We start from the raw sequence: 16,269 nt of genomic DNA on the forward strand, positions 1-16,269 counted from the left end.
CCCTCTAGCATTAAAACTGACTCCTCTGTGATGAAATACTCCAATAAAGTGTTCATTGCACAATTCCACTATGTATCAGTCACTCTATTCCCATTTTTATCCTGCAATATCATTCTTCCATAGTCATTTCTCCTCCTACTGGCCACATAGCTAAAAAAATTTCCTAGGATTTTCTTTGGATCTTAGGGCCAATCTCCTCTCTTATTCCAGTTTCGCCTTCCTTACCATACTAGTCACTCTTCTGGCCTGTGTCTTATATTCTTCATGTATCTTCTCTTCACTTGTCTCCTTATATCTCTTCCACAGCCTCTTTTTCGCATGCAATTCCTGCTTAATATTGTTTGCCATTCACTTTACTCCAAATTGTGTCCTCTTCTTCACTCATGGTATACAACTTGCCATTACTGCTAACAAATATTCTTTCACAATTTCCCACGCACTAATGATATCCCAGCCTTCCAATTCCTTCCTCCATGAAACTTCCCCAAGTTGACGTCTTAGACTATTATAATCACCTGCCTTACAATTCCACATACGTTCCCATCTTTTTGATACTCCTGCATGTCTCTTCATTTTCCAAGTCAAAACCATATGGTCACTCTCTCCAGTTGGGGGAGAAATGTTATCTCAGTTATTATCAACTCTTCTGATGCTGTAACCAAATCCAAAACTCTTGAACCTCTTGTTCCCTTTATTACATGTTGCCTAAGACATTTGTCCCTCAAGAATTCTAGAAATTCCATTCCCTTATTGCTACATGCATCTTCCTCTTCCCAATTTATACTACTGTAGTTGAAATCTCCCATAACAATCATTCTTCTTGCACTTGTCAAACTCAACTATCTAAACATCTCCTGGTCCCCACCCTCTGTACTCCTGGGTCTGTATATCACCCCTCTTTTTCCTGTTTGCTAGTATCTGCAGTTTACAAATTCTCAATCCATCTTCATAATTAGTATTCCACAATCCTGATATCTATTTTAATACACTTCTTTGCACTCTCTTCACTGTATCAGAATCACAATGGAAACTAGGAGACCTGATCTGCACACAATAGTCCAAGTGGGGGGGTCTTATCAAGGCCTTGTACAAAGGCAAAATGACATCCTTATCTTTACATGAGAAAGTTTGCATCAGCATTGCAATTATCTTTTGAGTTGTATTTGCAATATTTGCTACATGGCTCCTGAACTTCAAATTCTTATCTGCTAACACTCCAAGATCCCTAGCCTTATCAGTTTCTTCTAGCATAATCCTACGAATATAATATGACATTGGTTATCTAATCATGCCAAATTGAATGACTTTACATTTATTGACATTGAAATGACATTCATTTTCCCATGCCCACAATTCCAGCCTATTCAAATCATTCTGCAAGTATTGCATATCAGCAGCATTCCTGATTACCCTGCCTATCTTTGCATCATCATCAGCAAATAGCTGTATGTCACTTGTCAAATCCTTCCCGATATCATTAATGTACAGATTGAATAACAGTGGACCAAGCACTGATCCTTGTGGTATACCACTGATTGATTATTTATTTATTTATTTATTTATTTTTATTAATCATTGTACTGGTTATGGGCAGTACTACCCTTGCATCACATCCAGACATCTCGTCCAGACTTGATATAGGCCTAAGCCTTTACAAGTGTTTTACCTTGTGCCTGTTCTAGTTATCATTGTAGTCATTCTCTGGTGGCAATGCCATGCCACCAGTGTGCCCTGTAGGGCCCCTCAAGGAAAGAACTTTTATATCCTTCTGAGTAAGTCCTTATAACTGTCTGCACTCCATACACCATGTAAAGACATGGTGGCACTGGTAAACCTCAGAGTTGCTCATGCTCCTTCCATATCTTACTAACTAGAACTTGGTTATTTTTATAGTAGTTCACTTTATTATTATGCCTATAGGCTAGTGGGCACCCTGTTCCCACCACCTGGGCATCAACTACTCAAACATCACCATCTCTTTTAATCACTAAGTCTGGCTTATGCAAACCTGTGGAGGTCCTATATTGTGGTTCCACCGTGGTCTCCCAACCTTTGTTCTTAAAGCAGTTGTTCAGAATGGAGACCACAGCTGAATGGCAAAGAAATGGAGCTAGCGGAGGAATTAGATAAGTACTAGATCGATATGATAGGGGTGATTGAAACAAAAAAAGACAAAAACTGGTGAGATCTTTCTGAGCAATAAATACAAAATGTTATATTCAGGAAATGACAATCAAGGAAAAGAGGGAGTAGTCATAGTATTCAACACAAAATACGAGGCTAATCTTCTAGAATGGCAGGCAGTCTCAAGTAGAGTAATGTGGGCAAATATGAGAATGGGGAACTGGACAATGAGACTTATTTGTGCCTATGGTCCCACATAAGGTTCTACTAAGGTAGAAGTGGAGGAATTTTTTGATGCTTTAGAGAAAGCAACTGATACAATGAAAAAGGAAAAGTTGGTCCTTGTTGGGGATCTAAATAGCAGAGAAGGAAATGATTGTCAGACATACAAAAATATTTTGGGAAAATTTGGAGAAAAGAGCAAAGCTAATAATAATAGCAAATATCTGTTGGATTTCTGCTCAGGACATGGACTGGTTATTACTAACAGCATGTTCCAACATAAAAATGTGCACAAATTCACATGGAGAGAAGAGGCAAGGAATAAGAAAAGTCTCATTGACTATGTTATTGATGATAGTAATGTTTTCTCCCTGGTGCAGGACACCAGAGTGTACAGAGGATTTAAAATTGGAAGAGATCACTATTTAGTCTTAAGCAGGATAAAATTGAATTTCATATTGAAAAGAATAACATGTAAGAAAGTTTTAAACGAATAAAAGTTGAGCAGCTCTCAGATGTGACCTGTAGACTAAAATACATAAAGATTATTGAAGAAAAAATGATAGAGTTTAAGAACAGGAACCAAACCTTGGAGATTCAGTGGCAATTCTTGAAGAAAACCCTGATTGATTCAGCAAGAGAGGCATGGGGAAGTTGCAAGGAGAGAAAAATTAGAACTCCATGGTGGACACAGTAAGTTAAAGAAGCAGTGAAGGAAAAGAAGAAAGCATATCAAAAGTTCCTGGCAAATAAGTCAGCTTGTGTCTCTTAGAGAATACAGAGACAAATTATTATTATTATTATTATTATTATTATTCAGGCCTCCAAGGAGTCAAAAGACTCATCGAGGGAGGTCCTTCCTAAGAAATAAAGTCTGTCAAGACTCACTGAGGGGAGGTCCCCCCCCTGAGAAACACAAAGTCTATCATACCACTCTTTAAACTCACTGACCATTCTCGCTCCCACCACTCCATCACGCAGTGCATTCCACCGCTCAACCACCCTCCACACAAAGACACCACTCCTTACCCTCTTGCTCACAGTTTCCTTTCGTAACTTCCAGGGATGGCCTCTTGTCATCACTCCTTCCCGCTGATCAACCAAGCGAAAGAACTCCCCAGTGTCAACCCTGTAACCACCTCTCAACAGGTTAAAAGTCTCAATCATATCACCTCTCTTCTATCCACCAAACTCTGTAGTCCACATTCTCTCAGCCGATCCTCATAACTATCCTTATACAGTCCTGAAACCATCTTTGTCATCCGTCTTTGTATCCTTTCCACAGTTAATTTATCCCCTTCAAATCCTGGGGACCAAATCTGAGAACAATAGTCCAAGTGTGGTCTGATCAGAGACTTATACAACGGAATGATAACCCTCTTATCTCTGCAGGTCAGTGTCCTTCTCATAATAGCAGCAATCCTCTGTGTTACCTTCACCACCTTTGCAATATGTCCCCTAAACTTCAGGTTTCTATCAATCATCAACCCCAGATCTCTTGTCTCCCTTACTTCCTCCAGTATAACTCCTCCCATAGAGTATGCAGCATCCCATCGATGTTTCCCAAACCTCAAGACCTTACATTTTGCTGCATTAAACTGACACCCCCATTCATTTGCCCGTCTATCTAGCTTATTTAAATCCTCTTGCAGGGCTACCACATCTGCACTATTACTAATAATCCTTCCCAGCTTCGCATCATCCGCAAACAACTTAATATCCCCCTGCAATCCACTGGCTATGTCATTGATATAAAGGTTAAACAATATAGGTCCTAGTACTGAGCCCTGTGGGACCCCACTTGTAACCCTCTGCCTCCTGGAAACTGCTCCACCATACACAACTCTGATACCTATCAGACAGCCAATCCTGAATCCAGTTGACCAATCTGACATCCAGACCCATGTGCTGCAACTTAAATATCAGCTTATCATGTGGCACCCTGTCAAATGCCTTCGCCAAGTCTAAGAAAATTGCAATATATGCCTTTCCTTCATCTAATGTTCTTGTAACTTTATTATAAAAGGCTAGCATATTGCTAAAACAAGAGCGTCCTTTCACAAATCCATGTTGATTCTCACAGATAACATTACCCTCATCTGCCCAGTGCTATACACGGTCCCTCACTACTTTCTCCAAGATCTTAACAACTACTGATGACACACAGACTGGCCTATAATTAGACACTTCCAGTCTGTTACCACCCTTATGCAATGGCACTATCTTACCTTCCTTCCATTCCCTGGGCACCTTTGCCAAAGCCAGACTTTCATTGAAAAGCCACGTTAAAGGTAGTGTCAATTCCCTAGCACATTCTCTCAAAACTCGTGGCGAAATACCATCCAGTCCCACAGCTTTACTGACATCCAGAGTACTCAGTATCTGAAAGACACTCTCCTCCTGTACCTCCAGACCTCGTACCAGTCCTATCCCTCTAGCATTAAAACTGACTCCTCTAGGATGAAATACTCCAATAAAGTGTTCATTGAACAATTCCACTATGTCCTCTGCATCAGTCACTCTATTCCCATTTTTATCCCACAATATCATTCTTCCACAGTCATTTCTCCTCCTACTGGCCACATAGCTAAAAAATTCCCTAGGATTTTCTTTGGATCTTACGGCCAATCTCCTCTCATATTCCAGTTTCGCTTTCCTTACCACACTAGTCACTCTTCTGGCCTGTGTCTTATATTCCTCATGCATCTCTTCACCTGTCTCCTTATATCTCTTCCATAGCCTCTTTTTCGCATGCAATTCCTGTTTAATATTGTTTGTCATCCACTTTACTCCAAATTGCGTCCTCTTCTTCACTCGTGGTATACAACTTACCATTGCTGATAACAAATATTCTTTCACAATTTCCCACGCACTGGTGATATCCCGGCCTTCCAATTCCTCCCTCCATGAAACTTCCCGAAGTTGACGTCTAAGACTATTATAATCACCTGCCTTATAATTCCACATAAGTTCCCGTCTCTTTGATACTCCTGCATGTCTATTCATTTTCGAAGTCAACACCATATGGTCACTCTCTCCAACTGGTGGGAGAGACGTCAACTCAGTTATTATCAACTCTTCTGATGCTATAACCAAATCCAAAATTTTTATACCTCTTGTTCCCTCTGTTACATGTTGCCTAAGACATTTGTCCCTCAAGAATTCTAGAAATTCCATTCCCTATTGTTACATGCATCTTCCTCTCTCCAATTCATACTACTGAAGTTAAAATCTCCCATAACAATCATTCTTCTTGCACTTGCCAAACTTAGCTGTCTAAACATCTCCTGGTCCCCATCCTCTGTGCTCCTGGGTCTGTAGCAACACCCCACTAAATATCCTGTCTTGACTACCTCTACCTCACACCATACGCTCTCAAAATCATTTGTCTCACTTCCTTCCAAATTCTCCACTCTTAGAGGACATAGGTCATCACTTATCATAAGCAGTACCCCACCACCACGCTTTCCCCTCATATCCTGACGAAAAATGCTGTACCCAGCGACTTCTATTCCTGTTGTTATATCCCCTTCTGTCAACCACATCTCAGTGATTGCATTAATTTTTGGCCAGGCTGATGCTATCTGCGCCACCAATTCCTCTCCCTTATTCCAGATACTCCTGGCATTAGTATACAGCATATAAATGCCATTGTTTCTATACCCAGCATTATCCCTTCTAGACTCCACTGGGCTCAGTGTTACCTGACATTGTCTCCCTTCTCCCAAGTATCCATTCCCACAAGAGGCCACCCCTGCTATCATCCTCCCTGGGACACACTGACTCGTTCAGAACAGCAATCTCTCCAGATGCCTACATTCTTCCAAATGGAAGAAAGCTAAACACTGTGTAAAACTAGCTGAACAAAAGTCATGGGAGGACTTTGGCAAGAACATAGAAAATAAATATCAAGAAGGTGGCAAAATATTCTGGAGGTTGTTGAAGAAGTTTAGGAATGGAGGAAAGAGTGCTGTAAAAGGAGTTAGAGATGATAAAGGTGACATTAAAACTGGAATAAAAGATATCCTTGAAGTATGGAGTAATTACTTTGAAAAACTGCTAAATGAAACAAGCAATGATGACAGCACAGTGGTAAAAAACACTGGCCAGGCATGCAGTCAGGAATACATATCCATACTTGAATTAGAAAAAGCCATCAAAGGCTTGAAATGTGAAAAGGCATCAGGAGTAGATGATATTCGACCAGAAATGCTGAAGTATGGTGGTATAAAAGTCTTACAGTGGCTGCACTGCATAGTTCAGAAAGCCTGAACAGAGGGACGAATTCCCGATGATTGGAGTAGAGCTCTAATAGTACCCATATATAAAAAGGGAAATAAAACTGAATGTGAGAATTACAGAGGTATTTCCCTACTGAGTGTTCCTGGTATGATATATGCAAGTATACTTGAGAAATGGTTGAGAAGAATTGTGGAAGAAAAGCTGGGTGAAGAACAAGCTGGATTCAGGTCAAATAGAGTGTGTCAGGATCAGATCTTTACTTTACGACAAATAGTCGAGAAAGCATGGGAATATAACAAAGATCTGTATTTAAGTTTTGTCGATTTGGAAAAGACATATGCCAAGAGAGAAGCTATTCAATAAGATGCAGTTATATGATGTCAATAGGGCATTATATCAAGCAATACTTAGTCTTTATTTGAGTTGTAAGTCAGCAGTTAGAAATGAAAGAAGTACAGGAAGATGGTTTAATGTTAAATCTGGTGTGAGACAAGGATGTACACTGTCCCCTCTGTTATTCATTATCTATATGGATTATATTATGAAGGAAAGTGGTATTAAACATGATATCAAAATTGGAGATGTTAATTCATTAATGTCAGCTCTTTGCTTTATGCGGACGATGTTATACTTCTAAATAAATTCGCTACATGTCTGCAAGATTCCCTGACTAAATTGAATAAATGTTGTAATAGTATATGGTATGAAGGACAGCAATAAAAAGACAAAGATAATGAAAATAGGCAGAATCATTGAAAATGTTTGGTGAATGGAGAACCTGTGGAACAAGTAAAACATTTCAGCTACTTAGGCACAATTTTTAGTGAAGATGGTAAATTAAATATAGAAATAGACAATAGAATCAACAAAACTGGTATGGTAGGAAGTCAATTGAATAAATTCATATGGAATAAGAGAGAAATTAGTCGGAACACTAAATTAGCTGTATACAAGACAGTGTTCAAACCAGTTTTAACCTATGGATCTGAGAGCTGGATCAGAAGTAAAACATTTGATCAAAGACTAGAGACCGCAGATATGAGAGTCCTAAGAAAGATTAAAGGCATGAACATCAATGGCAATATCATATTAAAAACGAGGATATTAGGAAAGAAGTTGACATTGTCAGCATCCAGGAATGCATTAGCAGAGCTAATCTCAGGTGGTATGGTCACTTAAACAGAATGGGTGAGGAAAGGTTAGCAAAACAAGTGTTCTCTGCCAGGTTGGTAGAAAAACGACCCAGAGGAAGAACAAGATATAGGTGGATTGATATAGTACAAAGTGCCTTAGACGATAGAAATATAGGATCTGGTAATGTTCGAGTCTTGACAAGTAACAGACTGATTTGGAGGAAAATTGTAGATAGGAAGTTAGTAATGATGTCAATTTTTCATGTAGTACTATCATATCCTGTACACCGCTTGAGGGTACATGGCAGGAATTTGATGATGAGATTCAATGTCAACCTATTTCTGAATGCACGCCCTAACCAATTTTTCCAAAATCTTCACCACCATTCTTGAGATACTGATTGGTCAATAGTTGCTTACATTGGTCTTTGCACCATCCTTGTGCAATAGGATTACCATACATTATTTCCATTCCTGCAGAATCTTGCCTGTTCTGAGACTCAAATTATATAGCCTAGTCTAAGGAATAGCCAGTTCAGCTGAATACTTTTTTATCACCTGTGTCGATATCCCATCAGTCCCTATTGCTGAATTGTTATTCAGTTTGTGCAACAGGTCTAATACTACCTCCTCATACACCTGAGTTTCTTCATCCAGTGAAGAGGTAGCAGTGAATTCATTGTTGCACACACCAGATTGATAGCTTTTAGAAATGGGTACTCATTAGTTGAACAACCTCTTCTGCACTGTCATCATCACACATCTGCATTCTGAAGTTATTCTTTCTTTTACTTGCAGCATAGTGATAGAATTCTTGTGGGTTGTCTTTAGCTTGCAAAGTCAGTTTCTTTTCATAGTCAGACTTAGCTTTATTATTATTATATGATACCTCCAGGGAGTCCAAGGACTCATCGAGGGAGGACACCAGGTCTACAACTCCACCTCCACCATTCAATCACCACCTGACCACAACTACACCAATGCCATCTACAACAGGAAATATGTTATATAACAGAAAATTCCATACAACAGGCTGGAATAGTCTGTTGACTATTCTAGCCTACTGCTTATAGTTTTCATAACAGACATCATCCTTATGCACATGGTATTCGTTCCACATCATTGGTTTCTTACAAATCTCTTGCTTAATAAGATTATACATCCATTTGACTCCTGCCCTATTTATTCTTACCCTGTTAACTGGATTTTTTAGTTCTGTTAATATTTCACCTACTGCTTTAATCATTTCTGTTGTAATTTCATCTTCTCCTGGCATTTTATTATTTTTCATGTGTTTCATTGCTTGCTCAATTTCAACATTTTATTTTTCTGGCATACTTTCTTCTTCATCTTGATGTACTTCTGTCTTCCCTGTTGTAGTGTTTTTAACAATGCTTGTGGTATTATACAATTCTGAAAAACATTGTCTAGCACTTTCCACTATGCCTTTTTTTTTATCTTTGATATCTTGTCCATTTTCATCTTGTAATATTAGAAATTTTTTTCTTAGTGTGAGATTGTTTTGTAATACTTTCATATTTTTGTAATCTATTGTTTCTTGTATCATTTTATCTTTTCTTTTTATCTTTAATATTTTTTCTGATTGTTTTATTTATTTCTATTAGTTCTGTTATATTTTTTTCTTCTCCAGTTGTCTTGTTTTCTGTAAAAGATTTTTTGTTTTCTCTGAGAGGTTTTTATGTCTAACCTTTTTATCTTTTGCAATCTTATGTGTACTTTTTATATAATTTATTAGATGTACTTATTAGATTTAAATTTTTCCTGTATATTATCCATTTGTAGATTTCTGTTTTCATTCTTGTTATTTCTTTGATTGTATAATTTTTATGCAATTTCTTCTTGGTATAATTTTTTGTTGGCTACTAATGAATCACTATTTATTTACATATTGTTTTATTCTGTTTCATCCTGTAATTTTAATGATTACTGAAACATCTTTAAATAGGGGAGAACCAGAGGTCATCCCTGGAAACAATATAAAGAGGGTGTGAGTAGAGGAGTGAGAAGCAGGTTTTTTCATGCAGAGTTGTGAACAATTGGAATGCCCCTGAGAGTGTGGTGTCTGCAGAGAATTTGAGTTGTTTAAAGCATTGTATGATGAGCTGTGTGCATGATAAAAGGACCTCCAAGATGAGTCTTTGACTCCATGGGGTCTTGGGTAATAATAATAATATTTTAACATGAGATGATAAAATGTAATCTATTTCACTTCACTTTTTGTTTGTCCATTTGGACTAATTCATGTCCATTTTCGATTTGATCCTTTCTTGTAAGATGTGTTCATAGCATTCAACCGATTCCTCATCATAATGTTTAGCATCATATATCCTCTTTCATTTTATTCTCCTATGTCATTTTTTCCTATAAACTTTTCAAGTTAATTTTTATTTTTTCCCAGTTTTGTATTAGTCTCCCAATACTATTGTGTTGAATGTAGGATTTTGCTGTGTTGCATTGGACACTGTGTCATAGAATTGTTCTACATCATCTTCATAACTGCTGGTTGGTGCATATATTTGTATTATTTTAATGTTTTCTGTTCTGATGTTTGTATTATGATATATGCCGTCTGATCTGATAATACTGCTTATTTAGTAACCTTGTTTGCTATACTTTTGTTTATGAGAAAACGTACCCCTCTCTGCTTGACATAATCTGGTCCTTTCCAGTAAATAAAGTACATTTCCTGATTTTTAGTTTATGCATTCTCCTTATTTTCTTTTCATTTCATATTCTAGTTCTTCTATCTCTTCATAATCTGATAATATTCTTATGTTACATGTAACAATAATGAGTCTGATAGTCTGATCTGAAATTTGACAGGATGCAAAGTATATGCTTGGCAGGGAAATTTTGGAGGAAGTTGAAAAGATAAGACCTAGGAGTGGTGGTGGACAAGGATCTGAAGTTCAGAGGTCACATTGCACAAGTTGTGAAAACATCACATGGTATGGTAATGATGCAGAGGACCTTAATTTGTAGAAATAGAGGTGTTGGTTCCATTGTATAAGTCCTTGATCAGGCCTCGTATGGATTATTATGCACATATTTGGTCCCCTGGTTTTCATGGTGATGAGGATATGTTGGAAAAGATCCAGAGAAGAATGATTAAGGTCGTAACTGGGATATGAGATATGAGGAAAGATTGAGGGAATGAAGTTTGTAAAGCCTTGTGAATAGGAAGAAGAGAGGGATATGATTATGACATTTAAGTTGGTAAAGGGTTGTTAATGTGGAAGAAATTTTTCATAGAATGGGGAAACAGGATAGAACAAGGGGATATAACTGAAAGTTGTGTAAGGGGAGGGTGTGAGCAGAGGTATATGGAGTAGGTTCTTTTCATGGAGAGTGGTTGATCAATGAAATGCTTTGCCTGACATTGTGGTGAATGCAGATACATCGACTGAGTTTAAAGCATGGCTTGATGGGCTTTGTGTATAACAGTGTTTGCCTCCTGCAATGAGTCTTTTGACTCGATGGAATTCTGGTGTTAATAATAATAATAATAGTTCACAGTTTAGCTTCTCAAATTCTCACTGACACAGAGCTAACAACCACCTCAGGCAACTCATTCCACTCATTCACCATCCTAGTGGCAAAAAATCTAAACTTCACATCCCTGCTAATTGAAACTTTACTCAACTGCCAATGGTTGAAATTGTAAATTCACATAAATATCTAGGACAGATCATTACAAATGGCCATAAACTTTATAATGAAATTTCAGCTAGAATTACAAACAGGATTGGAAGTTTTTAACCATTATAGAGATATTCCCAGCAATGACCTATGATAGTGAAACCTGAAGCCTGACTAAAAAGGTTAGAGACTCTGAAAACAACACAGTGACACATGGAAAGAGCTATTATGGGAATAACACAATTAGATAAAAATAATAAGGAAGCAAACAAAGGTAATAGACTTTACAGAAATAATAAAAGGCAATAAATAGTGTTGGGCACGATGTGATGAGAATGTCTGACAACAGGTGGATAAAGAGGACAACAGAATGGACATCAAGAAGTAGTTATTGGAAACCAGGTAGATCACTGGTAACATAGAACAATGAGATAAAAAAGATCTTATGCACAAGATCAGCTAAAATGAAAGAAGCTTGGAGTGGTATTCATCCAGAAGTAGATTGAAGCAAGCTGTAAATTTATATTTGATGATAAACATATCTCTTACTGTGAGTCTGCTGATTTCATGGAATTTATTGTACCAATTGATTATTTCTGGTGATGAAATTGTGTAAAATGCTCAGAAGAGTTAGAAGTATCAGTTGACTCTTACTTTAACAGTTGAAAAATCTATCTTAAAATGATTTCATTCAGTTACACAATTAAATAATAAATATATTAAAAAAATAAAGGAAATACGTTTACTTTCAGCATTTGCAAACCTTCAAGTTTCCTGAGTTTACTGTCGAGAAAAAAAAAGTAAGAACTTTTGAAAACACTATTTTAATTTAATTTTTCTTATATAAATCATTATTCTTTGAGTAATAGTATATTTAATTTAGCATTGCTGAATCTTGACTACAAGTCTGATCTTGTAAAGATCAGACTTGTAGTCAAGATTAAGGAAGGTAATAGACTTTACAGCAATAATAAAAGGCAATAAACGGTTTTATCCACCTGTTCTCAGACATTCTCATCAGAGAATGTCTGACAACAGGTGAATAAAGAGGACAACAGAAGCTCCTTGAGTAATGCATTTTCACTGTCAGATGTATAGTTGGTCGAGGAGAAAAATGATGCATCCTTTAATCATTTTCTTTTCAAGCTTTTAGGGAAATAAGGACTTTAATTTGATGGAAGGCAGTCCAGGTTTTTTCCAGCCTTTAGTTACTATTATTATTATTATTATTACTCTGTATGTCCGTGCAGTTAGCCTAGTGGCTTTGTGCTTTGCAACCTGGGGAAGGAGTGTCCCCAGTTCGATTCCTGTCAAAGATGTGAGGAACTTGAGGATCTTCCCCAGCCTTCCCAGGTTGGGGAAGGAGTGTTCCAGGTTCGATTCCTGTCGAAGACGTGAGGAACTTGAGGATCTTCCTCAGCCATAGCCAAGTTAGCCGGTCTTGGGTGCGGGCAGTAGGGTTTTTTCTGCCAGTTTATCTGGTGTTTTTCATCCCGCAAGCAGGCAAACCAGCCCCGTGAACATACGCTGCTACAGTCAAAAATATATCCCCTCCAGCGGCAGGCTAGGCTACAGGTCGGTTGGGAGTGGTACTAACAAGAAGTCACATCTAAGTAACACGTGGACCCTGCAGAGGAAACGGGAATATGTGTAGTGAAAGAAGATTATATTACTCTACATGGAGTTGGCAGACTCATCGTGGGAGGTTCATTCGATCGACAAATCTCTCATACTGAATCTTAAAATCCTTAACATTCCATGCATTAACAACATATTCTGGTAATGCATTCCCTCCACTGACAATTATCCATGTAAAAAATATACTCCTCACATCCCTCTTCACCACAGTTTAAAACAAAACTTCAAGGGATGGCTTCTGGTTCTTTCCCTTCCGTGTGTAGAGGCTTAAGTGCTGTGAGGACATCATGTTGGAGGCTTAATGGATTTTTTACAACACTCAAAAAGAATTAAAATAGAATTTAATACTTCCTATATTTCGTCATAGTCACTAGGACATCTACGGGGATTACAAAAACAATTAATGTAACATGCACACACAAATCTTACAATATACTAAGCCCAACCATGTGGGTGACACTAAAGTCCTATCTAGGTGGAGCGTCCTCAAAGGGCGGTAGTAGGTGGCTTGGGGCTTGCCCTGGCGCTCCACCTAGATAGGACTTTAGTGTCACCCACGTGGTTGGGCTTAGTATTGTAAGATTTGTGTGTGCATGTTACATTGATTGTTTTTGTAATCCCCGTAGATGTCCTAGTGACTAGGACGAAATATAGGAAGTATTAAATTCTATTTTTATTCCTTTTGAGTGTTGTAAAAAAAAAAATCCATTAAGCCTCCAACGTGAGGTTCTTTCCCTCTTACCTTCTACTCTTTTTATAATACCCTGCGGATTAATCCGATAAAATCCCCTCACTAATTTAAATGTCTCTCTCATATCACTGTCCTATCCACCAAATTCTTCAATCTATATTTCTTCAACTTCTGTCCTATAGCCAGCATTCTGGAGTCCTGATATTATCTTAGTCACTCTTCTCTGGACCCTCTCCAATGTTTTCATATCACATTGAAAACCAGGTGACTAAATCTGAGCACAATAATCTAAGTATGATCTGACCATCGCTTTATACAGTGGTACAACCTCTTTATCTCTACATGTTAGAGTACTTTGTGCCATAGCAGCACTATGATGTGCAGTGTTGGCAGCACTTGCAATATGCCCTCTAAACTTCAGTTTGCTGTCAACCATCACTTTCAGATCTCATCCACTTTCTGCAGTACAGCAGGCACCGTCAATATAGTACACAGCCTTATATTTCTGCACTCTAAAATGCAATACCTTCCACTTATGAATATTAAAACTATAACCCCACTCTTTTGTCCAAGTCAAAAGTCTATTCAAATCTTTCCGAAGAGAATTAATATCAGCAGTACTACTTATAATTCTCGTCAACTTCAAACATTTGACGATCCCTGCAGGAAAGGTGCCCATGGAATGGAAGGAAGGTAAGATAGTGCCATTGCATAAGGGCGGTAGCAGACTGGAAGTGTCTAATTATAGGCCAGTTTGTGTGTCATCAGAAGTTAGTAAGATCTTGGAGAAAGTATTGAGGGACCGTATACAGCATTGGGCAGATGAGGGTAATGTTATCTGTGAGAGTCAACATGGATTTGTGAAGGGATGCTCTTGTTTTAGCAATATACTAGCCTTTTATGATAAAGTTACAAGAGCATTAGATGAGGGAAAGGTATATACTGCCATTTTCCTAGACTTAGCAAAGGCATTTGACAGGTTGCCACATGATATGCTGATATTTAAGTTGCAGCACATGGGTCTGGATGTCAGATTGGTCAACTGGATTCAGGATTGGCTGTCCGATGGGTATCAGAGAGTTGTGTATGGTGGAGCAATATCAAAGAGGCAGAATTACAAGTGGGGTGCCACAGGGCTCAGTGGATTGCAAGGGGATATTCAGATGTTTGCGGATGATGCGAAGCTGGGAAGGGTTATTAGTAATAGTGGAGATGTGGTAGTCCTGCAAGTGGATTTGAATAAGCTAGATAGATAGGCAAATGAATGGGGTTGTCAATTTAATCCAGCAAATTGTAAGGTCTTGAGGTTTGGGACACATCGATGGGTTGCTGCATACTGTATGGGAGGAGTTAAACTGGAGGAAGTAGGGGAGATAAGAGATCTGGGGTTGATGATTGGTAGAAACCTGAAATTCAGGGAACATATTGCAAAGGTAGTGAAGGTAATACAGAGGATTGCTGCAATAATGAGAAGGACACTGACCTGCAGAGATAAAATGGTTATCATTCCATTGTATAACACCCTGATCAGACCACACTTGGACTATTGTTCTCAGATTTGGTCCCCAGGATTTGAAGGGGATAAATTAACTGTGGAAAGGGTACAAAGGTGAATAACAAAGATGGTGTCAGGACTGTACGATGTTAGTTATGAGAATCGGCTGAGGGAGTTTGGACTGCAGAGTTTGGTGGATAGAAGAAGGAGAGGTGATATGATTGAGACTTAAACTGTTGAGAGGTGGTTACAGGGTTAACACTGGAGAGTTCTTTCGCTTGGTTGAACAGTGGCAAGGAGTCATGACAAGGGGCCATCCCTGGAAGTTACGAAAGGAAACTGAGAAAGAGGGTGAGGAGTGGTTTCTTTGCATGGAGGGTGGTTGAACCATAGAATGCATTGCCTGATGGAGTGGTGAGACTGAGAACGGTCAATGCGTTTAAAGAGTGGTATGACAGACTTTGTTTCCTAGGAGGGACCTCCTTCGATGAGTCTTGATAGACTTGTGTTTCTTAGAAAGGATCTCCCACGACAGTCTTTTGACTCCATGGAAGCCTGAATGATAATAATAATAATCCCCGGTCAATCCACATGATATATCATTTACAAACAAGTTAAACAGCAGGGTTCCAAGAACAGAACCTTGGGATATGCCACTGGCTACCTTCTTTTTTCTGAGATACTGCTCTATCATACACAACTTTTATCATTCATAGAGCCAATTTGCGATCCATCTAACTTAGTGGTTCCCAAAGTGGGTGGTACCGCCCCCTGGTGGGCAGTAGAATTACTTAAGGGGGCGCCAAGAGGCAAGCAGGAAGCAGGGGGGTGCTGAAGGTGTGCTGCAAAATGCTGAAATGTGCAATAATTAATTGCTGGTGGTTGATTATTATTGTTTCCAAGACATTTTTCGTTGTTTTCCAAAACATTTTTTGAGTTTTTTGTTGGTAATTTCTGAAGTGGTCCTTTTTTTTACCGTAATAGTACTGAGTGTGTTATACTGTATTTTCCCATATTCATATTTACTGAACAAAAATGCGAAGCTTTTAGCTATGTCAGTGTTG

The 16,269-nt window shown here is 38.4% G+C and overlaps 1 protein-coding gene across 1 annotated transcript in view; it reads left to right on the forward strand.

Annotated features, from left to right (window-relative positions):
* Nucleotides 1-16,269, forward strand: part of ric8a (ric8 guanine nucleotide exchange factor A) — a 340,114-nt gene that overhangs the window by 14,678 nt on the left and 309,167 nt on the right. Inside the window, exon 2 of the mRNA XM_090393889.1 lies at nucleotides 12,134-12,181. Within this exon, the coding sequence (XP_090250015.1) occupies nucleotides 12,134-12,181 (48 nt within the window). The remainder of the gene's footprint in view (nucleotides 1-12,133; nucleotides 12,182-16,269) is intronic.

Source organism: Typopeltis vanoorti, chromosome 6, assembly GCF_054136105.1.
Source record: "Typopeltis vanoorti isolate ZY-2024b chromosome 6, IOZ_Tvanoo_1.0, whole genome shotgun sequence".
NCBI lineage: Eukaryota > Metazoa > Arthropoda > Arachnida > Uropygi > Thelyphonidae > Typopeltis > Typopeltis vanoorti.